This window comes from Piliocolobus tephrosceles, chromosome 10, assembly GCF_002776525.5.
Source record: "Piliocolobus tephrosceles isolate RC106 chromosome 10, ASM277652v3, whole genome shotgun sequence".
NCBI classification, from domain to species: Eukaryota; Metazoa; Chordata; class Mammalia; order Primates; family Cercopithecidae; genus Piliocolobus; species Piliocolobus tephrosceles.
The window spans coordinates 94,320,564-94,346,194 of record NC_045443.1 but is presented as its reverse complement, the minus strand read 5'-3'; the positions used below and the strand labels follow the sequence as shown (position 1 = coordinate 94,346,194).

General features: G+C 36.6%; 1 protein-coding gene across 2 annotated transcripts in view; it reads right to left on the bottom strand.

The window, feature by feature from the left end:
• Positions 1-622: 622 nt before the first annotated feature.
• Positions 623-25,631, bottom strand: part of CFAP54 (cilia and flagella associated protein 54) — a 389,915-nt gene continuing 364,906 nt past the window's right edge. For both annotated transcript variants that reach the window (XM_031936253.1, XM_023206706.3), the window contains 2 exons: positions 15,095-15,224; positions 623-1,044 (listed from right to left, as the gene is read on the bottom strand). In XM_031936253.1, the coding sequence (XP_031792113.1) occupies positions 15,105-15,224 (120 nt within the window). In that variant the 3' untranslated portion in view covers positions 623-1,044; positions 15,095-15,104. The remainder of the gene's footprint in view (positions 1,045-15,094; positions 15,225-25,631) is intronic.

Sequence of the window (25,631 nt, the reverse complement as noted above, 5' to 3'; positions counted from 1 at the left end):
ATTTAGGTTGGTTTCTGCCTATCATGAGCCAAGTATAACTCTAAGATTCTCTTTTACTTCCTTTATTAGCATGATCTGCATTAGCAAGGGATTCATTTTCATTCTGAAGACTGAAAACAATTTCATTATCTGATAAAAATTATCTTCTCATATGCTGTAAGAGGCAATTCTCGTCATTTATGGTCTCATTAGGTATTTCATCTACCCAATACATCTCCCCAATATTTCTTCCCGGAAGTAATCAACTTGTGGCTCAACTAACAATATTTTGGACTAGGGATTCTTGTTTTTGTCTTCCTTCTCTCTTTTTTCCCATGTTTCCTCCCCACCCCCACCAATATAGTTACTGCATCATCTCCCATGAATCCTTGCTATTGCCCTGTCTTCCTAAAACATTTTGTGGAGGTTTCATATTAACATCTATCTGCATTGTTGTACTGTGAATTGTAAGTTTACATTTTTGTTGCCTTTAATATGCTATCAGCATCTTAAGGGATGGGCCACAGCTTATGGATCTTTGTGTTTTTAGAGCCTGGAACTATGTCTAATATAGAGCAAACCTCCAAAAATGCATATTAAATAAACAAAGGACTAAATACACATGCATGCTCATTTTTATCAGTGTAGTTTTAATTTACTGGAGAATTTATTCTTTTCAAAACAAAGGGAGAGTCGGGAAGCCAAAGCAACTTGACAAAGAAATAGATCAGCTGGACAAGTTGAGAGCAAGCTGAGGAGATATACAGACCTTGAACTCACAGAAAAGATAGTAGTTAAACTGTCCTACTGGAAGCTAAAGCACCTATGAAGCTGCAGAAAGCCAGTGATCAACAGCAAAATCTCAAAGCAATATCTAGAGTATTTGTATATATCATAAGATATCAGATGGGGCAAGATCCAAGTTTGAACTGGAGGCTTCTGTGCAAGCAAGACATTGAATCATGACTACTTCTTCTCACCAAATTTCCAAAGGCTGACAGATATTGCTGAAAAATTCCTCAGTTTGTTGTCACACTCTTGATTTATTTCTCAGTTTTATCATCCCTAGAGGAGGAAAAAAGAGTAATACCTTGAATTTCATATAATTTTCCTCATTTCAGAAAGTGCATACTTCATTTCACCTCACCTGTTAAACAGAAATTATGCTCCTGCGCTAGTCCCCAACAGACCTGACCAAACCACAATGGAGTCACTCATGCTGAATGCCACATCATCAAACCAAAACTTTTAAAAAGCAGAGATCCCAAAACAGAACAGAACAATTTTTCCTGAAAACAGAAGATTCCAGTTTACCTGAGTGAGTGTAATAGGGAAGTCCCTCTGTTTTAACTCTTACAAAAAAGCAGCCTGATATTAACCAATCAGGTTTTCTTTTCTATTCTTCTGTTTCCTTGTTCCTACCTTATAAAACCCACTGTTGTGCCATTGTCCAGTAAAAGATCTCATTCTGTTCTGCAGAATGGAGGCTGTCCCTGATTCATGACTTGCAAATAAAAGCAAATTAGATCTATAAATAACTTTGTTGGAATTTTGTCTTTTGACACTATATGCATATTAGAAATGTAAAGAATGTTGAAATACCATACTGTGGAATTGAGATCAATTCCACGGGAGTGTCAATGTGCCCCTACTGGCTGCTTGGAGCTGGATCCATTTTAAGGAAACAGAGTTCCCCAGAGGATTTTGATCATGTTAAGTTTAAAATTCTATTAAACTTCTAAATGGAGACGTTAAGTAGGCAGGTGGCTACAGGAATCTGGAGATAGGAGAGCACTCTGGGTTGGAGATAAAAGACTGGAGGATTTTGGCATATAAATGGTACTGGATAGGGTTATCTTGAGTGGGAGTATGGAGAAGACAAAAGAGAACATATGCTATGGAGAAGCGAATTTTTTGTAATTAAAGTCAGGTAATCTTTGAAGTCTTCGGTCAGCAAATCATAGCCCCCAGGTTAAATCTGGACCACTGCCTGGTTTTTGTTCAGTTCCTGAGCTAAGAATAATTTCATATTTGTTATGGTAGGGAGAAAAATGCAAATAATATTTCATGGCACATGAAAATTATAAGAAATTCAAACTGATTTTTAAACGTTTTATTGGAACACATCTATGCCTTTTGTTTATATGTTGTGTATGGTTGCTTTTGCACTGTAATGGCAGAGTTGACTATTTGTAATGGAGACACAAAGCTAGAAGATTTACTATTTCACCCTTCATAGAAAAAGTTTGAAGACCCATGTATTGTGTGAGAATGTGTCTTGGAACTGCTGTGACCACTGTTGCTGCCAGCAGGAAAACTAGACTGAAGACAAAATGTCACAAGGAAGAGGGTTGCTGATACAACTGCTGAGAAATGAATGACAGCTCAGATGTGAATCATGAACTTCTGGATTGAGTCAAGTCAGAAGCCCACCTTACCTCCGGAATCTTCAGTTACATGAACAAATAAATTTCCTTTAGTGTATGACCCAGTTAAAGGTAGATTTTCTATTATCCAAAACCGAATGATTCTTAACTAATACAGTTGTAAGATCCAGATATAATCTCAGCTCTTTTTGCCCTTAATATACCCAAACTTGACTCAAACCTCCCATTTCATAACCTATGAAAGTCTAAAACTATTTCCATGATTCCTACAAATTCCCCAAAACTTACGTTCTCATGATCCTTATTCCAGAAATACCATGTTCAAGATGCATGCTACTTTTCAACCATTCTCCCTCATTACTAGCTTCTCAAACATACAAACACATTTTACAACGATCATTTTTGTGAGTTTAGTAATTTTACTTAATGTTTGAGGGATCACTGTAATGGGTCACTTAATCCACTGTACAACCTTCTGTCATCTGATGGCTATCTATTCTTTTCTTCCCTTTCTCTTTTATTTCTCCAATTTCCAAAGCAAATAAATTCCTCTCTTTGCAGGATAGGCAGCCATTCCAGTTTACCTGGAGCTGTCTCAGTTTGGGGATAGTCCCAGATTTTGCACTGAAAGTCAATCTCAATTTTGGAAAAACTGGGAAGATTTGTGACCCTATCTCCTGTCTCAAGTAATTTTACCTGCTCCTCTGAAGCATCAAAGCTACCCCACATCAATGGCTCATAGAGACCACTTATTCCAATAGACTTATCAAAATACCTTTCTAACCAAGGCACCTCTGTCCTAAATGAGAATTACTGTACCAGATGTTTAAAAAATAAAATATCTCATCATTAAATGCAAACACATTTAGAACTATGTCATCTTAACAAAGTGATGCTTTCATCATTATAAAACGTTTTATTTCACCTCTGGCAGTATCCATTTTTGAAATATACCTTAATGACGATACAGCGACACCAACTTTCTTATGTTCAGTGTTCACATGGTCTCCACTTCTCCATACTTGTATTTTCAACCTGTTGGTGTCTTTTATTTAAAATAGAACAATCTCCGCTTTTAAATGAAAGTTGTGGTCAATTTACACTTAATATAATTAATAATATGGCTAAATGTAAGTCTAGTGTAAGTTATCTAGATTAATAGGCTGACTTTTTTTTTCTTTCAGCACTTTTAAGAAGGCAACCCATTATCACTTGGTCTCTAATGTTTCTGATGAGAAGTCAGCCTTTATTCTTATTGCCCCCTTCCTTAGGACTCTGTTTTTTCCTTCTGGTTGATTTTAAGATGTTTTTCCTATTTTTGATTTTCAGAACTGTGACTATGATTTGCTTGGGTGTGGTTTTCTTTTTATTTATCTTGCTTGGAGTTCATTGAACTTCCTAAATCTAAAGTTGGTTAATATTTTAAATCAAATTTGAAAAAAACTTTTACCATCCCTTTTTCAAAGGACTCTTTCCTTCCTATCTAGAACTTCAGTTGCTTCCTATCTGGGACCCTTTCCTATCTTTCCTTCCTATCTTAGACTTCAATTTCACACATGTTGAAACATGAACAAGCCATCATAGCTCTGAAAGTTTTGAAAATCATTTTTTTCTCAGTGCTGAGTTAGATAATTTCTGCTGATCTGTTCAGAAGTGTACTGTTTTTTAAAAAAAAATTTCTGTAGCACCTAATTTGCTAAGTCCATTCAATGAATTTTTAAATTTCAGATATATTTTTCCAGTTTAAGGATTTCCATTTGGTTATTTTTCTATTTCCATATCTATCCCGATATCCCCCATCTCTTTATCCATTATAGCAATCTTTTTCAATAGATTATTTTACATGTAAAGTATAGTTATTTTAAAGTCTCCAACTGCTAATTTTAACACCTGGGACTTCTGGAAATGTGTTGACTGTTTTTTCCCTAGATTGTGGATGATATTTTCCTGCTTCTTTGTATATAAAGTATTTTTAAATTATTTAAAGTACATTGTGGGCAATATTGTTGAGTTTTGTTCTAGCATACAGTTAAATTACTTTTATCTTATGGAGGTTTGATGGGTGGGTGTATTTTTGGTTTGCTGTCAGGTCTCATTTGTAGTCCTTGGTTCTAAAATTCTTCTTCTTAAGGTAGTCCCCTCCTTAGGGTTTTAATGAAAAGCACAAATAATTTCTTAAGTCCCTTTTCCTTGACTGGACTTGAATTACAAAATGTGTCTCTCCAGTACCATGCATCTGTTGAAATCTCTGGGGCTTAGTTCTTTCAGCTATGACTCTGCATTGGATTCTCTAGAGTCTCATCATGTGTATGTATTTTTGGTAGTCAGCTAATAGTTTTAGGAGAATTTGTGCACAGATTTTGGGGCTCGCCACACTGTCTCCCTCCTTGTTGAAACATTCCCTCCTTTATTTCTAACTACTCTGGCAGACCCACACCCTGACTTCTGAATCCTCAGTCCAGTCATTCAGTCTCTTCCTGATTGCACTCTGTCCCTTACGTATTTTGCAAGATGAGGTGTGCCCTCAGAGAAAAAGCTGTTTAAATTTGGACCTCACCTAGTTTGTTTCCATATTTCAAGGATTACCATTCCTCCAGTTTCTGCCTACTTTTAGTCATTCCTCAGGGACTTCAAACAATTGTTTTAATTCTGATTTTATGATTGTTTGCATTGTTTTTTGATCCAGAGTTCAAAATTGTTATTGGCAAATGGTAGTTCAATAAAAGCCACTCTGCTATCACCAGAAATGAACTCCTATCACTACCATAAAAAAAAAAAAACCAAACCAACACAAAACAATAAATAACCTCTGATCCTTCTAGATAGAAACAAACTTCCCCCGAAGATGTATGTAATAATATAATAATGTAATAATGGTAAGAGCTACCCGTTATTGAGCATCCAATATGTGTTGGACATTGTTCTAGGTGCTTTATGTATCCTAAATTTACAGATGAGAAAACTAAACTACAGAGAAGTTAAAGAACTTGGCCAAATTCATGCAGGTGGTAAAAGGAAAGCCAGGACTATCCGATGTCATAGCTAACTCCCTCATCCATGATGCTATACTGCTATTCAAACATAGGGTAGTTGTCCCTTGATGGAAACAACTTAGAGGAGACTTAAGCTTATAGTACAGAATTCAACTAAATTACTTTTATAGTTCCTTTAAACGTAATAATCTATTTTCTTTCTTTCTTTCTTATTTTTTTGAGGCGGAGTCTCACTCTGTCGCCAGGCTGGAATGCAGTGGTGCCATCTCGGCTCACTGCAACCTCCACCTCCCAGGTTCAAGAGTTTCTCCTGCCTCAGCCTCTGGAGTAGCTGGGACTACAGGCGTGTGCCACCACACCCAGATAATTTTTGTATTTTTAGTACAGATGAGGTTTCACCATGTTGGCCAGGATGGTCTCGATCTTTTGACCTTGTGATCTGCCCACCTCAGCATCCAAAAGTGCTGGGATTAAAGGCGTGAGCCACCATGCCCGCCTAAATGTAATAATCTCTTTTCTTTCTTTCCTTCCTTCCCTTTCTTCCCTTCCTTCCTTTCCCTCCCTCCCTCCCTCCCTCCCTCCTTCCCTCCTTCCCTCCTTCCCTCCTTCCCTCCTTCCTTCCTTCCTTCCTTCCTTCCCTCCTTCCCTCCTTCCCTCCTTCCCTCCTTCCTTCCTTCCTTCCTTCCTTCCTTCCTTCCTTCCTTCCTTCCTTCCTTCCTTCCCTCCTTCCTTCCTTCCCTCTCTCTCTTTGACGGAGTTTGCTCTTTTTGCCCAGGCTGGAGTGCAATGGCACAACCTCGGCTCTCTGCAACATTTGCCTCCCAGGTTCAAGCGATTCTCCTGCCTCAGCCTCCCAAGTAGCTGGGATTACAGGCATGCACCATCACACCCAGCTAATTTTGTATCTTTAATAGAGAAGGGGTTTCGCCATGTCGGTTAGGCTGGTCTCCAACTCCCGACTTCGGGTGATCCACCCGCCCTGGCCTCCCAAAGTGCTGGGATTACAGGTATGAGCCACCGTGCCTGGCCCATAATAATCTATTTTCTTACAAAAATTATAATTTCAACTCAACTAAAAGTATTAATTTTCATGTCAGAGAAATTAGTCTTCCTCAATCACCAATCCAGAAATGTATACATCAAATAGTATTCCCATATCAACTCAGCTCCTGCAGAACTGTTTCTCTTTTCTCTACTTTTGAATTTGAGTTGCAGCACCTCAAGCAGAACTATGTACTTGCAGTTACCCGAACTGCTGAAGCACTACTTGTATACTGTGTTTATTCTGGATGCAGTTTCAAGATTGATCAACCAACTTATTTCAAGCAGTTCGAAGATTCAGCCTTTGAAGTCTTGAGAAATAGCTATTTTGGTGTGTTTTTTCCATACAACCCAAAATATATTTGAAAAATATTTTTAACCAGCAAAATTGTTCTAAGAAAAACAAAAAACACATTATTTTTCCTCATACAAAAATTAAACTGTTTTTAAGGTCAATAAAAACATTTGTTTCCTTGATATCCCTCCCTTGCTACATGTCTCCCAAATAGTTTTAAACTAATTAGTCAGAAATTAATATTGTTTTGCAAAAATAAAATACATGACAAATCCTTGAAAGAAAAGTTTATAGTCCTTGAAATGATCTATAAAATGTGTGTTATTTTCCTGGGGGCTGCTATTGGAGACAGTTTTTTTTTTTTTTTTTTTTTAATGGGATGTTATTATCAGGATTCACAGGAAAACTCATTTTCTGGAATGAGTACCAGGATCACTAATAGCAATGCATCTCCTAAGTATGTGGTCTGTTTTTCCCTTAAAATGCTGTTGATCTTGTAAAGCACTGTATTTACTTGTTAACAAATGCTGCAGGAAAGCATACAGCCAATCTATGGTTGACTCCTAGTGAATATAAAGGATGAATGGCATGTTTAAAATATTAAAAGAAAAAGAAAAGGGCTCAACTCCTGGCTCCACCTTACTTTTCTACCACGTCTTCTTTGCTTAATTTTTCTTGTCTGGTTTTAATTAATCTTACCATTATTTTGAATGCATACTTATAAGCTACCTTAAATTTTTTGAGCAAGTTCAAATATGAATAACTAAATGGTCTAGATAAGACTGCCACAATTTAAAAAATAAGAACCATTGAACCATAAACAAAAATGGAAAGGAAAATGAGAATGTAAAAAAAAAAATTCACAAAAATACATAAAAAGAGTTTGTATTCTTGTTATTGAGGGATCTTGGAAATCTAAAAAAAAAAAAAAAAAAAAAAAGATGAACATACAAGTAAAAACTTGAGCAAAGATCCTGAAGAAGCATGACAACAGAAAAATATATAGTGGATCAAACAATGTGAAAAACATTCAACCTCAGAAGTAGTCAAATAAATATAAATATAAACTTAAGAATAAATTTTTGTACAAAGTGGGAACATAAATTTATTTGTTTCCTTGAAATTTACCTACTTTGGTCCCTGACCTCAAGGAGAGGACAGATATGCAAACAAGCATGTGCAAAATAGAACGAGTGTGATAAGAGCACCTATGTGTTGCATGGAGACACCAGGGAGGAAGTGGTACGGACAGGCTCCGTGGTGGAGGAGACGCCTGGGTTGAGTCCGGAATGAAGACTTGACGCCATTAGGTATGAGTCTTTTTTTAAAAAATTGATGAATAAAAATTGTGTATATTTATCATGTACAAACATGTTATTCTGAAATATATATATATACATTGATTACTATTATAGAATAGCTAAATTGAGCCAATTAATATATGCATTTCCTCACATTTTTTTTTGTGGTGAGAACAGTTAAGATCTTCTCTCAGCAATTTTTGAGTGTACAACACATTGTTACTAACCATAGTCATTATTTTGTACAACAGAACTCTTGAACACATTCTTCCTGTTAAATGGAAATTTTGTATTTTTTGACCAACATCTCAACAGCCCCTCCCCTAGTCCCTGGTAACCACTCTCTACTTCTATGAGTTTAACTTTTTTAGATTCCATATATAAGTGAGATCATACAGTATTTGTCTTTCTGTGCCTGCCTTATTTAACTTAGCGTAATGTCTTCCAGGTTCATCCACGTTGTGGCAAATGACATAATTTCCTTACTTTTTAAGGTGGAATAATGTTTCATTATGTATACACACACACTCCACATTTTATTTAGCCATTCATTCATTGATGGAGACTTAGTTGATTCCATATGCTGGCTATTGAGAATAATGCTGCAATGAACACAGGAGGGCAGATATCTCTTAGACATGTTGATTTCATTTCCTTTGGATATATAGCCAGTAGTTAGATTGCTGGATCAGATGTGAGCTTTCTGAACAAAAGGACTGCCTAAGTGTCACTGCTTGTGTGCACAGTCCTTGGCATAGTACTGGAATTTGATACATATTTTTTAAAATAAAGAGAAAGGACATTTTTGCCAGCAAGCAAAGGACCAGACTAATGCATAAGATCTATCAAATGAACAAATGTATGCTTGAATGAACGAGCTCAGTTTGTCAGAGAAATACTAATGTATCTATGAAAAAGAGATGAAATGACCAGCCTCCAAAGGACAAAATGAAGATTTAATTTTTTTTCCTCCTATGGATCATTACATATACTTTATTACTAGGAAAACAAACTCTGGACAATTCCTTTGGCCCTAATTATATCTTGATCATTCTAGCTGCATTTCATCCAAACCCCAGCAGGTCTAAACATTTTCAACTTCAGCATTTTCCCAGTCAATAAGCTCTGAAAAGGCCTGTCTATGTTACACTCAGGGAATATAAACAGTTGACTCAAATCTCAATACTTTTCTGAACATTGTTTTGTTTTATTTCTGGCTATTAGGGAAAATAATTAGGCTATAGAAAATGTATTTAAATATTAACAATGGTTATTTTACAGTGGTCGACTTCTGGGTAACTTATTTTCACCTTTCAATATTTTGTAGATTTTCTACATTAGTTCCAAATTGCTTTTATAATAAGAAATCAGTCCAATAAATTCTTGTGAATCTTGTGGGGAAAAATTAAATTAGGCAAGTTTTGAAACTACTTAGAAATATTTGAATTTTTTAGAAATCTACTCAGTTTTCACATCATGTACAATTTAAAGGGATGGTTCAGGGTGGTTTGTACTTGGGCAGAATCTGGTTTTAGACCTATTCCATTCTAAGCTGTTAAATACAAAATGTATTAAAGTTATCTTAAATATCAAACAGGAACAAAAGCAATTAATTTTGAATAGTCTCCAAAGTTCCAGTTGAAAATGGTTATTTTTACAGGGCTCATATACTACAGGTTATGTTACAAATTATTACTTGTTGTAAAAAAAATTCCCATGCCTCTTAACCCAGCTTTTTAACTAATGAATTTAATTATGAAGAAAACTGCTGTCACTGAAACCTTCTTCTTAATCATGCCTGTACTTATAACAAAAAATATCTGTTGCTATGGAAATTTTAGAGTCAAAGTTGCAATTCATAAGGCTCTACTGAAGTGAAAAGTGGAAATAGAAAATGAGTGTTGGTAAAGAGAAAATTCTTTCTTAATATATTTTTTAACATCAAAATTACGGATGATAGATGGATTTTACAAGTAAATCTCATTTTGCATAACAGCCATGTAAAAAGTTCTGCATATATCTAATTTTGGAAAATCAAATAATTTAAAGTATAATGATGAACTCACAATGGATAGGAATTGAACAGGGAATCTGACTCAATTTAATTAAACATTTATTAAGGCTCTACTATCTCATATTAAAATTTAATATTTTCATAGCTTGAGTTTTTTAAAATTGGGCATATGTATATAGTTTAACATTAGTTTCAAAATGATTTTTAGTTGTCATTAAAACCCAAAATAATGAAACCAGGTGTGAACTACTCAGTTCCAGTCATACAATGAGATGAGAATCGTAGTTCAATTTATTAGCTATTTACTGATAGGTGAGCCAATAACTATACAAAGCTTGCTAACCAACAAGATGAAGGGAATCGATGTATTTGTTTTTAATTTATGAGACACATTATGTATGCAAAAGAAGTAGAGACCAATATAACAAACATTCAGCTTAAGAGAGAAAATTTTACAAAGACAAACGAAACCTCCTGAGCATTTTTCCTAGAGTTCATCCTCCCTCCTTTATCCAAGAGGTGACCACAAACCTGAATTTGGTGTCAACCATTAATGAACTTGTGTTAAAAATATTTTTAGTATATATGTACTCAGCCATAAATACTATATTATATGTTTTGCCTGTATTTAAGCTTTATACAAATGGTATATTACATATATCCTGCAACACTTGATTTTCTTTGACTAAACCTGCTTTTGAGATGAATCCAGATTGACATATATCTCTGTTATTAATCCATTTATGAATGTTGTTTAGTATTTCATTATTTACTTATAACTTCTATAAAATATTATCCTATATGACTATGCCACTATTTCTTTATCCATTCCACCTGATGGATATTTCATAGGTTTTCCTTTGTTTTTACTATCATAATCAATGCATCAGAAATTTGCACAAGTCTTGCTGGGCAAATAAGTCAGAGCTCATTTTGTAGAATATATTATAGCATTTCAAATGAGAGAAAATGGCAAAGAGTAGTTAAGCAGTGGACTTCTGGGTTCACTGTTTTCTCCCCTAACCCCATTAGGGGCTTGTTCAATCCTATGCATACATAGATAATATTAAATAAATAATAATATTCAAATCTTTTTTATGGATGAAGATGTGCTGGATGACATGTATATTTCATTTAAGTTTTCAGGTTTTATGGGCACCCTATAAATTCCATGATGCATTAGGAAAAACAATGTGCTCAGTCTCAAACTGAATGTAACCTAAAGTAATGTGGAGCAGGCTCACACACTTATGACATTCTTGAGCTACTGTTTTAAGGTTGTTATATGAAAACACATACAAAACTATGTGTCCAAGGACACTGTTAAGAGCCAAATGAGCAGGGCACCTTGAAGTGCTCTAGGAGTCCTTGGAGGCAGACACCCTTCTGCATGGTCATTTGAACTGGATGGAAGGATTTGCATGATGTTGCTCAAAAGGGGAAGGAAGGGCAATGCAGACTGCAGGCAGAAACCAAGTTTCTGGACAGTACATTTCTACTCTCCAGAAATTTACCATTTCCCCCTGCAATTCAGTGACGAACAGGTCAGCTGAGCTGGGGACTGTGAAGTGCCTACGCATGAAGTGAACCAAGACCACCACATTTAAGCCTCTGAATAGCTGGCAGGTGGTCAATTTCTAAAGCAATCTCTTGGAGGTTGATATGGAGAAAGATACAGGAAGTGCTGCAGTTTTATTACCTATCACTTAGCTGCTGGCATGGGCTTCTCTTCCCTCTTTCCTGACTTCCCTCCCCTGTGTCTGCTCCCCTTCTTCTCCCCCTTTCAGCTTGCCTCCTGTCATTCTCTGTTATAATTAAAACAAATAGAAAACATTGCAGGTGTCTACTATAAAGCATTCGCAGATACTGTATATTTTTAAAAACCAGCTGCAAATTGTGTAATTTGGTCTTTAAAAAAAACTCTGAAAGACATTTCTGGAAATAAACACATCTTTCATCCTGCAGATTTTGAATTTTCTTTTTGTTTGTACTTCAGCCCAGTTCATCATCATTTCCTTACTGCCTTGCACAGAAAGTTACAGCTTTAACTAGTGAGTGTTGCTCCTATTTTAGAAAAGATGGGGAATTTTGAAATGATGGTTTAAAATGGGGAAACTGTTACTGTATGGTCTGGTGCAGTTTTAGACAGTATTTTTCTCAGGCAAAACAACACTCAAGAATAACAGCATCTGTAAGAACTGAAAGTGAAGAAAAAAATAAAAGAAAAAAAAAGTGCTGAAATGTTATCCGCAATAGTTGGAAGGGATCTGCCTTCCCCAGAGGAAACCAATATATTAGCACAGATAACAGATAACATTAGGGACCCCCTTCCATGGATTCTTGGGGCATCCATTCAGATCTGCAAGTCATTTTTTAAAATCTGCCCCCAGGGCAGATGACAGGTGTCCCAGTTTTAGCTTGAACCTCAACTACGTCTTCCTCTCCCTTTACTATCCAATTTCCTAGAGCTATGGAGTGGGTAGAAGAAAGGTGCAGAGGAGGCCAACTTAATGGTGAAGAGCTCAGATTCTTCTGGGAGGATTTAAATCCTGGCTCTACTTCCGACTAACTGTGATTGTTAGCCAAGTTATTTAACTGCTTTTTGTTTTTGTTTCCTTGTCTATAATATGGGGTCAGTAATACTACATGCATCATGGTCATTATTCTTGTGAAGACAGAGGGAGAAAATGCACTGAAGCACTTACAAATATGTGCCTGGCAGGTAAATGCTCCAGAAAGGGTTGGCAATAATGGTAGCAGTACTGATGGTGGAGTGTTGGTGATACCTCCACCTCCCTCCTTTTTTTAGAACTCCACAGTGCCATCTTTCCTGGATTATATCCATCCATTCATCCATCCATTCATCCATCCATCCATCCATCCCTCCATCCATCCAACAAATATTATAGACCTATGTGCCAGGTATTGTTCTAGGGTTCTATAAAAATAGTACAAGCACTTATGTTCACTAAAGTAAAGAAAAATGAAAGTATCTAACTAGTAGAAACTTATTAGTGACAAAAACCAGAAGATGGGCATTTGCATTCACAGGAAAATAGCATGAGGTTGAGGTAAGTGGTCTTGGTTATGAGTCATGCTGTCTCCACACCTGTAATAAATGTGTAGGGACTTTGTTGCACCTTTCTTGACCTTGGTAACTAGCTTTGCATAATAAATTAAACTCCCACCATTGAGAAATGCAAACTCTTCAAAGTGATCTCTAACCCAGCAAAGAAATGTGCAAACCCCAGTCTCAGACCAAAGGACTCAGAAGCCATCTTCGCATAAGAGCCACTACCATCCAAATGGCTTTTCTGTTTGAATCAAATTTTATTTCATATGAGGGAATAGACATCAGGCAACAATTTTTCCCTTTGAATTCATGAGTAAATATTTGGTTCTTCTTCTCTTTCATTAAAACATGGTTTCCTATCGGTCTTCTTGTCTTTTGTTTATTTCCCTTTCATTATATCTTGCATTCTTATCTGCCCTGGAGACCAGGCCATCATTCATTCCACTCATTCCTTTCATTCATCCAATATTTATTAAATGCATACTAGTGTCAGAAACTTGTCACTTCTCTCCTCAGTCACTTGTAATGGCACCCTATCATCTACTGATTCAATCCTGAAGTCTTCATTCTAGTGCTCCTTACAGTTTATTTTCCATCATGACTGTGCACACTCCAGGTAGGTCACAGTCAAGTCCTTTGAATATAAACCGTGTGTATTTTTATTTTTATGCCTCTGTTCTCCTCTAGTGCGCCCCCTTCTAGCAAAACTTTTTAGCAAATTTTCAACTACCAAAATCCTTCTTATCCTTAAATGCTTTGCTAAAGGCTTGTTTCCTCTACATTGTATTGTAGAACAATTCTACCTTCGCTGTTCCCAGACTTTAGAACTTCATAGATGTCTACATTTAAAAGCTTAGGGACTAACATAAAGTTGCTATTTTTTCTTATATTATCAAAGGAGACTATTTTAAAATGTCAATTGCCAGCTACTATTACTGTTGCTTCATTTTTTAAAAAAAAAGGCCTTTTTAATACTAGCAGGAAATTCAGAATAGAGGATGATATACTAAACCAATTTAGCTTTAGAAAAACACATTTGTGTTGTTATTTTTTTTAAACCAGGAGTATTCATTCACTGACTAGCATGTGGGAAGAATTCGCATGTGGCATTTTTAGATGATAGACTAAATGAGTCAGAAATGCACGGTCCTTTTCCAATTTGGCAGGGAAACAATGCTCCCAGCACTCTATTATTACATCAGGCATTGTGCTAAGCACCGTATTACTTCAACTCACCTAATTAACACACACAGCAATCCTATAGGATAGATACTAACATCCCCATTCTACAGATGAGAAAATAAAAGCTTACAGAATTTAAGTTAATTCCCCAAAGTAGCAAAGCTAGCAAATGGCAAAGTTACTATTTAAACCCAGGTTTATACAATTCTAAAGCTGGCACCCTAAAATTCTATGCAGTATTGCCTCTCAGAAGTATAAAATATGGAAGGTCTCATTTGCTTCCCAAACCATTTAGAGAATTTCCAAAATTGAAATTACCACATGTTGGGGTTTAATCGAGGGTTCTTCAAGACTAGCGTTAGTGACATTCTGGACTTGATAATTCTTTGTTGTGGGAGCCGTCTTGTGCACTGTAGGATGTTTACTCACTGGATGCCACTCGTGCTCTCCAGTGATAACAATCAAATACATCTCCAGACACTCTCAAATGTCACCTACTGGACAAAATCGCTCCCAATTGAGAACTACTGGTTTAATCCAATCTTGCTTTATGGACCTGTCCAAAAACAACCTAAATGACTCCAAACGTGAAAACAGTTGCACTGTGCAAAAACTTGTTTTCTATGAATAGCTCTGTAATACAGTTTTAATAAGCAACAGTAGTGTCATTTAATTCAAGTACAATTTAAGACATTCCTCAAAATAATAATTTTTTTAAAAAATTTAGCTTGTGTAAAAAAATGATTTTATTTTTGTTGTTATAAGAGGACCATCCCAAAAACTTAGTTCAAACCAAGAGAAACAACAATTAAATCCTTTATAAGGTTACCGTATAATGTTCAGGGAATAATTGACACTATCCAGTTGAAAAGGCTTCCTCCTGATAAAATGCAACCATTAGCCAGATCAAAAAGTCTCTCAAGATTGAATATAGATGGCAGCGAGATATCAAATGGGACCTGAGGAAAAGCATAAAAGTGTTCATGAAATGCATTGTTTCAAACTGTTGACAAAGTTTTCAAAATACCCAAATACCAATTTCTAATAATTTTATATGAAAGATAGTTAACTTGTGTGCCTCAGGTAAGGCACAGTTTCATACCTCTAAACTGCCGAAATGGCACATATATCATTCCACATCCTATTAAGATTCATACATGAGCCTATAAAACAGCAAACACTTCTAAAAATATGGACTATTTGTTCTTAGGTAATCACTGTACATGGTTCTAAATGTAAGACTTTTGGCCCTTCTCCTAATAAAACGCTTTCCTGCATAACAGACTGACCAGCTGACAAATCTCCCTCTCTCATTTGGAGCATAAGTCTTGACACAGTGAAGAAGGACGCAACAGGAAATTATGTTGGGAGATCAGTGCATCTGAAAGAGGCACCGTGTTACCCCGAGTGAGAGCTAGTACAGCCAAAGTCATCCTGGGCAGGCTGAAGAATGGAAAATAAAGACTGCTTTTGTGGTCATAGCAATGGTTATTGATTGGCGGAAGGACAGGGAGGAGAGAACAAAAATGAAGGAAAGAAAACACATGTTTGCTGGGGACCCACTTCATGACAATCTAGGTATATACTTGTGTAGAATGACCACAATGAGTTACAGCCTTGTGGGTCCGAATCCTGGTAAAAAAAAAAAAAAAAATAGAGAACAAGTTTTTTATTAATTTCTTGTCTACCTGTTAAATGAGCCAGTCATTCGTTTTATTCTTAAAAAAACATAATGAACCTAAATGTGGATATTCCATTTGGAGGCTGGTTTTTGTTAACTTTTTTGTCACTTTATTGGATTAAAAAAAAGATAAAGTATTCCAGTGTTTTCCATAACTACAAACAACAAAGAGGTGAATAAATTAAAAATTAAGAATATTTGCCTTCCTTGATCAATCCTAATATAATCAATGTTTCCAGATTGGAGGGAATCCTTTCAGATGGTTTTTTTCTTTTTTTTAAAAAAATTGAATTATTAGGTCCATTATTTGCTTTTTCAATTAGCAATATGTAAGATAAATCCCTCCTTAATCAATTCAGGAAGGCAGAATAATTACATGGTGTTAAGAATGTGCATCCTGGGGTCTGACATGGTGGCTCATGCCTGTAATCCCAACACTTTGGGAGGCTGAGGCTGGAGGGTCACAAGGTCAGGAGTTCAAGACCACCCTGGCCAACACAGTGAAACCCCGTCTCTACTAAAAATACAAAAAATTAACCAGGCATGGTGGTGGGTGCCTATAATCCCAGCTACTCGAGAGGCTGAGGCAGAAGAATCGCTCGAACCCAGGAGGCGGAGATTGCAGCAAGCCAAGATCATGCCATTGCACTCCAGACCAGGCGAAACTCCATATCAAAAAAAAGAAAAAGTGTGCATTCTAGAGTAGGACTGCTTGGTTCAAATTCAGACCTTACCACTTACCAGCTATGCGAAACTGGGTAAAATGTTTGATCTGTTTGAACTTTAATTTCCACATGCACAAAATAGGAATTATCTATTTTGAATTGATTTTTGTATATGGTATAAATAAGGGGTTCAGCTTCAGTCTTCTGCTTATGGCTAGCCAACTACCCCAGCACCATTTATTGAACAGGAAGCCTTTTCCCCTTGCTTGTTTTTGTCACCTTTGTTGAAAATCAGATGGTCATAGGTATGTGGCAACATTTCTGGGTTCTCTATTCTGTTCCATTGGTCTATGTGCCTGTTTTTGTACCAGTGCCATGCTATTGTGGTTACTGTAGTCCCGTAGTGTAGTTTGAAGTCAAGTAACATACTGCCTCTAGTTTTGTTCTTTTTGCTTAAGATTGCCTTGGCTATTCAGGCTCTCTTTTGATTTCATAATTTTAGTTCCATTAATTTTAAAATAGTTTTTTCTAGTTCTGTGAAGAATGTTGTTGGTAGTTTGATAAGAATAGCATTGAATCTGTAAATTGCTCTGGACAGTATGGCCATTTTAATGATATTGATTCTTCATATCCATGAGCATGGGATGTTTTTCCATTTGTTTGTATCTTTCCTGATTTCTTTGAGCAGTGTTCCATAATTCTCATTGCAGGGATCTTTCACCTCCATGGTTAGCTGTATTCCTAGGTATTTTATTCTTTTTGTGGCAATTGTGAATAGTATTGCCTTTCCAAAACTATACAAACCCTGAAAGATAACCTAGGCAATACCATGGTGGACATGGGAATGAGCAAAGATTTCATGACAAAGACAGTAAAAACAATCACAACAAAAGCAAAAATTGGCAAGTGGGATCTAATTAAACTTATGGGCTTCTGCACAGCAAAAGAAACTATAAGAGTAAACAGACAACCTAGAGAATGGGAGACAATATTTGCAAACTATGCATCTGACGAATGTCTAATATCCAGCATCTATAAGGAACTGAAACCAAATTTACAAGAGAAAAACAATCACACTAAAAAACAGGCAAAGGACATGAACAGACATTTCAAAAGAGGACATACATGCACCCAAGAAGAATATGAATAAAAGTTCAATATCACTGATCATTAGAAAAATGCATATCAAAACGATTATGAGATACCATCTCACACCTGTTATATTAAAAAGTCAAAAAATAACAGATGCTGGTAAGGTTGCAGAGAAAAAGGGAACATTACACACTGTTGGTGGGAGTGTAACTTAGTTCAACCATTGTGGAAAGCAGTATGGCGATTCCTCAAAGAGCTAAAAGTGGAACTATCATTAGACCCAATAATCCCATTACTGGTTATATACCCAGAGAAATATAAATCATTCTACCATTAAGACTTCAGACAAGCACACAAATGTTCATTGCAGCACTATTCACAATAGCAAAGACATGTGTATTGGTCCATTTTCATACAGCTGTAAAGAGCTGCCTGAGACTGGGTAATTTATAGGAAAAGAGGTTTAATTGACTCACAGTTCCATATGGCTGGGGAGGGCTTGGGAAACTTATAATCATGGCAGAAAGCAAAGGGAAAGCAAGCAACTTCTTCGCAGGGTCAGAGGAAAGAGAGAACAAAGAAGGAAGAGCCACTTTTAAGCTATGGGATCTCATGAGAACTCACTTTCACAAGAACAGCATGGAGGACACCACTCCCATTATCCAATCACCTCCCACCAGGTCCCTCCTTGACACATGGGAATCACAATTTGAGATGAGATTTGGGTAGGGACACAGAGCCAAGCCATATCAACATGGAATCAACCTAAATGCCCATCAATGACAGATTGGATAAAGTAAATGTGGTACATATACACCATGGAACACTATGCAGCCATGAAAAAGAACGTGATCATGTCTTTTGTGAAATACGGATGAAACTAGAGGCTATTATCCTCAGCAAACTAACACAGGAATAGAAAACCAAACACCACATTTTCACTTATAAGTGGAAGCTAAATGATGAGAACTTATGAACACAAAGAAGGAAAAAACAGACACCAGGGTCGACTTGTGGGTGGAAAGTGGGAGAAGGGAGAGGAGCAGAAAAGATAACCATTGGGTACTGGGTTTGATAAGGTTTGGCTGTGTTCCCACTCAAATCTCATCTTGAACCGTAGTTCCCATAATCCCCATGGGTCACAGGAGGGACCCAGTGGGAGGTAACTGAATCATGGGGACAGCTACCTCCACACTGTTCTTGTGATAGTGAGTTCTCAAGAGATCTGATGGTTTTATAAAGGGCTTTTCCCTCACCTCACTCTGCACTTCTCCTTGCTGCTGCCATGTGAAGAAGGATGTGTTTGCTTCCCCTTCCACCATGATTGTAAGTTTCCTGAGACCTTCCCAGCCCTGCAGAACTGTGAGTATATCAAACCTCTTTTCTTTACAAATTACCCAGTATCAGGTATGTCTTTATTAGCAGCATGAGAACAGACTAATATAGTAAGTTGGTAACAGAAATGGGATACTGGTGTAAAGATATCTGAAAATGTGGAAGTGACTTTGGAACTGAGTAACAGGCAGAGGTTGGGGACAGTTTGGAGGGCTCAGAAGAAGACAGGAAAATATGGAAAAGTTAGGAACTTCCTAGAGACTTGGAGGGCTCAGAAGACAGGAAGATGTGAGGAAGTTTGGAACTTCCTAGAGACTTGTTGAATGGCTTTGACCAAAATGCTGATAGTGATGTGGACAATAAAGTCCAGGATAAGGTGGTCTCAGATGGAGATGAGGAACTTTTTGGGAACTAGAGTAAAGGGGATGCTTGTTATGCTTTAGCAAAGAGACTGGCAGCATTTTGCCCCTGCCCTCCCTAGAGATCTGTGGAACTCTGAACTTCAGAGAGATAATTTAGGGTATCCGGCAGAAGAAATTTCTAAGCGGCAAAGTGCTCAAGAGGAAGCAGAGCATAAAAGTTTGGAAAATTTGCAGCCTGACAATGCAATAGAAAAGAAAAACTCATTTTCTGGGGAGAAATTCAAGCCTGCTGCAGAAATTTGCATATGTAACAAGGAGCCAAATGTTAATCACCAAGACAATGGAGAAAATGTCACAATTTATGCTCCAGGGCATGTCAGAGACCTTCGGGGCAGGCCCAGGGCCTAGGAGGGAAAAATGGTTTCAGGGGCTGGGTCCAGGATGGCTCCTGCCGTGTGCAGCCTAGGGACTTGGTGCCCTGCCTCCCAGTTGCTCCAGCCATGGCTAAAAGGGGCCAAGGTACAGCTCAGACCATGGCATCAGAGTGAAAGCCCCAAGCCTTGGCAGCTTCCCCATGGTTTTGAGCCTGTGGGTGCACAGAACTAAAGAATTGAGGTTTGGGAACCTCCACCTAGATTTCAGAGGATGTATGGAAACACCTGGATGTCCAGGTAGAGTATGTTGCTGGGGCAGGGCCCTCATGGAGAACCTCTGCTAAGGCAGTGCAGAAAAAAAAGTGTGGGGTCAGAGCTCCCATACAGAGTCCCCACTGGGGCACTGCCTAGTGGAACTGTGAGAAGAGGGCCACCATTCTCCAGACCCCAGAATGGTAGTTCCACTGATGGCTTGCACTGTGCACCTGGAAAAGCCACAGACACTCAACACCAGGCCATGGGGGTGTTGGGGGGCTATACCCTGCAAACCCACAGGGGCAGAGCTGCCCAAGGCTGTGAGGGCCCACCTCTTGCATCAACAAGCCCTGGGTGTGTAACATGGAGTCAAAGGAGATCACTTTGGAACTTTAAGGTTTAATGACTGCCCTATTGGATTTTGGACTTGCATGGGGCCTGTAGCCCCTTTATTTTGGCCAATTTCTCCCATTTGGAATGGGTGTATTTATCCAATGTCTGTACCCCCATTGTATCTAGGAAGTAACTAACCTGCTTTTGATTTTACAGGTTTACAGGTGGAAGGGCCTTGCCTTGTCTCAGATGAGACTTTGGACTTGGACTTCTGAGTTAATGCTGGAATGAATTAAGACTTTGGGGGACTGTTAGATGGGCCTGATTGTGTTTTGAATTGTGAGGACATGAGATTTGGGAGGGGCCAGGGGCAGAATGATATGGTGTGGCTGTGTCCCCACCCAAATCTCATCTTGAACTATAGTTCCCATATTCCCCATGTGTCGTGAGAGGGACCTGGTGGGAGGTAATTTAATCATGGGGGCAGTTACCATCATACTGTTCTTGTAATAGTGAGTGAGTTCTCATGAGATCTGATGGTTTTACAAGGGTCTTTTCCCCCACTTCGCTCCACACTTCTCCTTGCTGCCCCCAAATGAAGAAGGACATGTTTGCTTCCCCTTCTGCCATGACTGTAAGTTTCCTGTGGCCTCCCCGGTTCTGCAGAACTATGAGTCAATAGAACCTCTTCCTTTACAAATTACCCAGTCTTAGATATGTCTTTATTTAGAATGGACTAATAACAGGCTTAATTCCTGGGTGATAAAACAATCTGTATAACAAAGCCCCATGACATGAGTTTACCTATGTAACAAACCTTCACATGTATCCCAAATCTAAAATAAAAGTTAAAAAAGAAATTATAATAGTTCTTATATCATTTTGTTACAAGGATTAAATGAGTTTATTCAAATAAAACATAGAATGGTACCTGGCACACAATGATGACTCAATAAAGTCTACATATGATTATTATTATTGAACATATCCTTTTAAATGGCTACCTAATACTTCATGGACTGGCTGTATCCTGATTTATACAATCATTCTCTATAGAGGTTTTTTCTAGTTTTTGTACATGCTTGCTTATTTATATATATTCTTGGGTACAAATGCTTTCAATTTTTGTACTATTGACTCTCTAAAGTCACTTTATTTAGTCATATGCCATTTACCTTTTGCACTTTAACATGTATTACCAGAACTACTTTCCAAATACGTTGGGGCAATTATCATTTCAAGCAGCAATATATGAGGGCTTCCCTACACTCAAGGTAATATATTAGAGAATGTTACACATCTTTGTTGTTGTTGTTGTTTTGCTATTTTGCTACTATTTTTTATTCAGAAAAATACAATAAATATTTTGGCAAGCTAATGTTAATTGGTTTATTAATATGTTGAAATTATATGTGTTTACCATGATTATTATGGTTCTATCTCTTTGCTACTTAACTGCACTAAATAGTCCACCTATTTTATAGTAACGAATTATCTCATGTCTGACTTAATCCTTTTAGCAGATAATCAAGGTAAAACAAAGAAATAATAATTAGCATTCATATATTTGTATTTTGTTTTGTGCTCTATTGTTTTCACTGTGGAATTCTTTCCATGTTAAAGATAGGAATGGCTTTTTTTAAAAAATCAAGCGGCTACATTAATTTTACTTAACATTAGCATTATCTTCATGACATAATTTATATATCAGATACAAATAGAGCATTTTGGTCTTTGACTTTGTCATTGAACCTCCAGAAACAAGTGGTCATTTGTCAAAGGATGAAGATTAATTGCTTAGTTTATTTATGGAGGCCATGAGTGAAAGCTACAGATTAGAAAGATAAAATAAAGCAGTTGTCACCCAGGAGTTATTCATCCTTGTTGGTCCTCAGGAGAACACAAACTACCCTAAAATATCAGAACCAACCCTTGTGTTATTATGCCTTCCTTTCTAGACATTCTAGGCATTTTAAGCCCCTTGGTAGACAAATCAGATACTTCAAATTTTAGTTATTTCTATCATGCTAAAATACAGTGCTCTATATTTTCCTCTTGCCAAACACAATTCTTTTAAGTAAAAAGCAAAAATTCTTTTAAGTAAAAGTTCTTCTGATTGGATTATAACATGTAGACAGAAAAGGAGGAGAAGTCATAAATGTGCAACTTGCATATACACTTTATTTTCAAAATGAACATATTCATGTAATCATCACCCAGGTCAAGAAATAGAACATGGTCAGCACTCAAGGAGTCTCTCTGGTGCTCCCTCCTAGTCACTGACCAGGGGCCTGTGTGTGTGTGTGTGTGTGTATGTGTGTGTGTGTATCTTTGTTTTTACTGTATATGAATAGAATCTTGCAATATATAATCTTTCCTGTCTGGCTTTTTTGAGTTTCATCCATGTTGTTGAGTGAAGCAATAGTTTGTTCATTCTTATTGATACATAGTTTTCATTGTATGAATGTGACACAATTTATTCACTTTTGCAGTTGATGTTCAGTTGAGTTACTTCCAATTTTTTGGTGTTATGAATAAAAATATCTTTTGATGCATACATGTCACATTTCTATTAGGCATATACATGAAAATGGAATTTGCTGGGCCATCAGGTACATGTATAATCCTCTTAAAGCTGATTCTACGAAACAGTTTTCTATTTTCTATTTTCCACCATCTCCAGTTTTTCCACATCTTCACAAACTCTGACAATTTTTGTTTAAAACTGTCACTGTTCTGGTATATTTTGCATGTGTCATATACCATCGTACTATGTTTTTAATGTCACATCCCTGAAAACTAGTAACACTGAACTTAAGTATAGGTCTCTGTTGACATACAGGTCTTTGGTCCAATTTATATTGAGGTGTCCTTTTCTCATTCATATATATAGGAATTCTTAATATAATCTAGAAACAGGTCCTTTTTGGAGTATATATAAAAATTTCTCCCACTCTGTGGCTTGCCATTTTGCCCTTTTGATGGTATCTTAAAATATAGTCCAATCCATCAGTCTTTTCTTTATGATTCGTACTTTCAAAAGTATATCCTATTTATGAAAGCTTTGCTAACACCAAGGTCATGAAGATAATCTCTTATTATTTCCTCTAGCTTTATTGTTTTATCTTCCACATTTATTGCCACAATCAATTTGGAATTCACTTTGTATATTCGGTAAAGTAAGGGTTGAGGTGCATTATTTTTAGATTTCCAATTGACCCAACTCATTTATTGAAAAGATGAGTTACCTTTGTCATAAATCATGGGACTGCATATGTATGGATCTCTTCCTGGACTTATTATATATAAATACAATTAGAGAGTCCAGATAGATGAAGAGAGAGCGTCTCTATTCTATAAATATATAAAGACTATCTACCTACCTACCTACCTATCCTCTCTAAATCTATTTATCTATACTTACTGCAATCTCACGCAGTGTTATTGTAGTTCTTTAATGAGATTTGATAGGTAGACGTTTAAGTCCCTCCACTTTGTTCCTTTTAGATGGTCTTAGCTGTTCTGGGTCCTTTGTATGTCCATGTGAATTTTCTGGTACTACTATAAATGAGAGTTTAATTTTTTAAATTTCTGAGTATTGCTTCTGCTATATAGAAATAAAATTTATATTTCCAGTGATAGTACAGATAGCAACTTTGCTAAATTCACTTATTCATTCTAAGAGTTATTCTGAAGACTATTTTGGATTTTCTATGTCTGTGAATAATGAAAGCTTTCTTTCTTTCTTTCCCATACTTATACCTGTTAAAAATTCTTCCTTTATTTCACAGGCTAAGAACTCCCATACAATGTTAATTAGAAGTGATGATAGAGTATTATTAACAAATGATTAGCTGATTTTACAATTCAGGAGACAGGGGAAGGTTTTTTAAATGAACAGTACAGAAAAATTGTCTGTTATTAAAACTATATCTTTATCTTTACTTATATCCTGTACTATTTTTGTTAAATTTATTCCTAGGCATTTTATAATTTTGCCACTATTTTTAAAATTTCCATTTTAAATTATTATTCCTAGAAGAAAGAAATTATTAATTTTATATCCAGCCACTTTATCAGATTCTCTTAGTTCAAATCATTTCTAAAAACTCTTGGGTTTGGGTTTTAAAAAGATAGTATTTACAAATAAATATAAGTTTGCCTGTTATTTCTTAATATTTATGTTTACAGATTTTATTCTCTTGCCTTATTACAAGAGCTAAAACTTCCAAAATAATCTGGATTCACAGAGGAGATAATGAGCCTTATTATTTGTAAAACCGCTACTTAAATTAGGAATAGAATTAGAATTAGGAAACCACCTAAATATGGTCAGTATACATTTATGAAGCAAACATTTTACTAAATATTAAAATTAAAAAGCCACTACCTTCAAAATCATGAAGACAAGTTTTTAAAAAGTTAGGTGAAAATGCTAAATTTATTTTGTAGTCACAGCACATCAATGTCATAAATATTAAGTGAACCTGAATGTGCTTTAGGAAGTCAGAGTTATACCTTCTCCTCCAGAGTTCAAGACTTTTTAAAAAATAATAAAATTTACATAATTGCAAATAAAATGATAGCATTAAAAGGTAAAGTATTTCTTTCAGGACATTTCTTGACCTGTATTAAAGTAAGCCCACATAACTTTTCACAAAGTGATATGGTTTTTACACTGATATGGTTTGGCTCTGTGTCCCCACCCAAATCTCATCTCAGATTGTAATCACCACCTGTCAAGGGAGGCACCTGGTGAGAGGTGATTGAGTCATGGGTGTGGTTTTCTCCATGCTATTCTCCTGAAAGTGAGGGAGTTCTCAGGAGATCTGATTGCTCAATAAGTGTCTGGCATTTCCCCTGCTTGCTCTCTCTCTTGCCTGCTGCCATGTAAGATATGCCTTGCCTAGGGCAATCAGGCAAGAGAAAGAAATCAAGGGTATCCAGTTAGGAAAAGAAGAAGTCAAATTGTCCCTGTTTGCAGATGACATGATTGTATATTTAGAAAACCCCATTGTCTCAGCCCAAAATCTCCTTAAGCTGATAAGCAACTTCAGCAAAGTCTCAGGATACAAAATTAATGTGCAAACATCACAAGCATTCTTTTTTTCTTTTTTATTATTATTTTTTTTTATTATACTTTAAGTTCTAGGGTACATGTGCATAACGTGCAGGTTTGTTACATATGTATACATGTGCCATGTTGGTGTGCTGCACCCATCAACTCGTCAGCACCCATCAATTCATCATTTATATCAGGTATAACTCC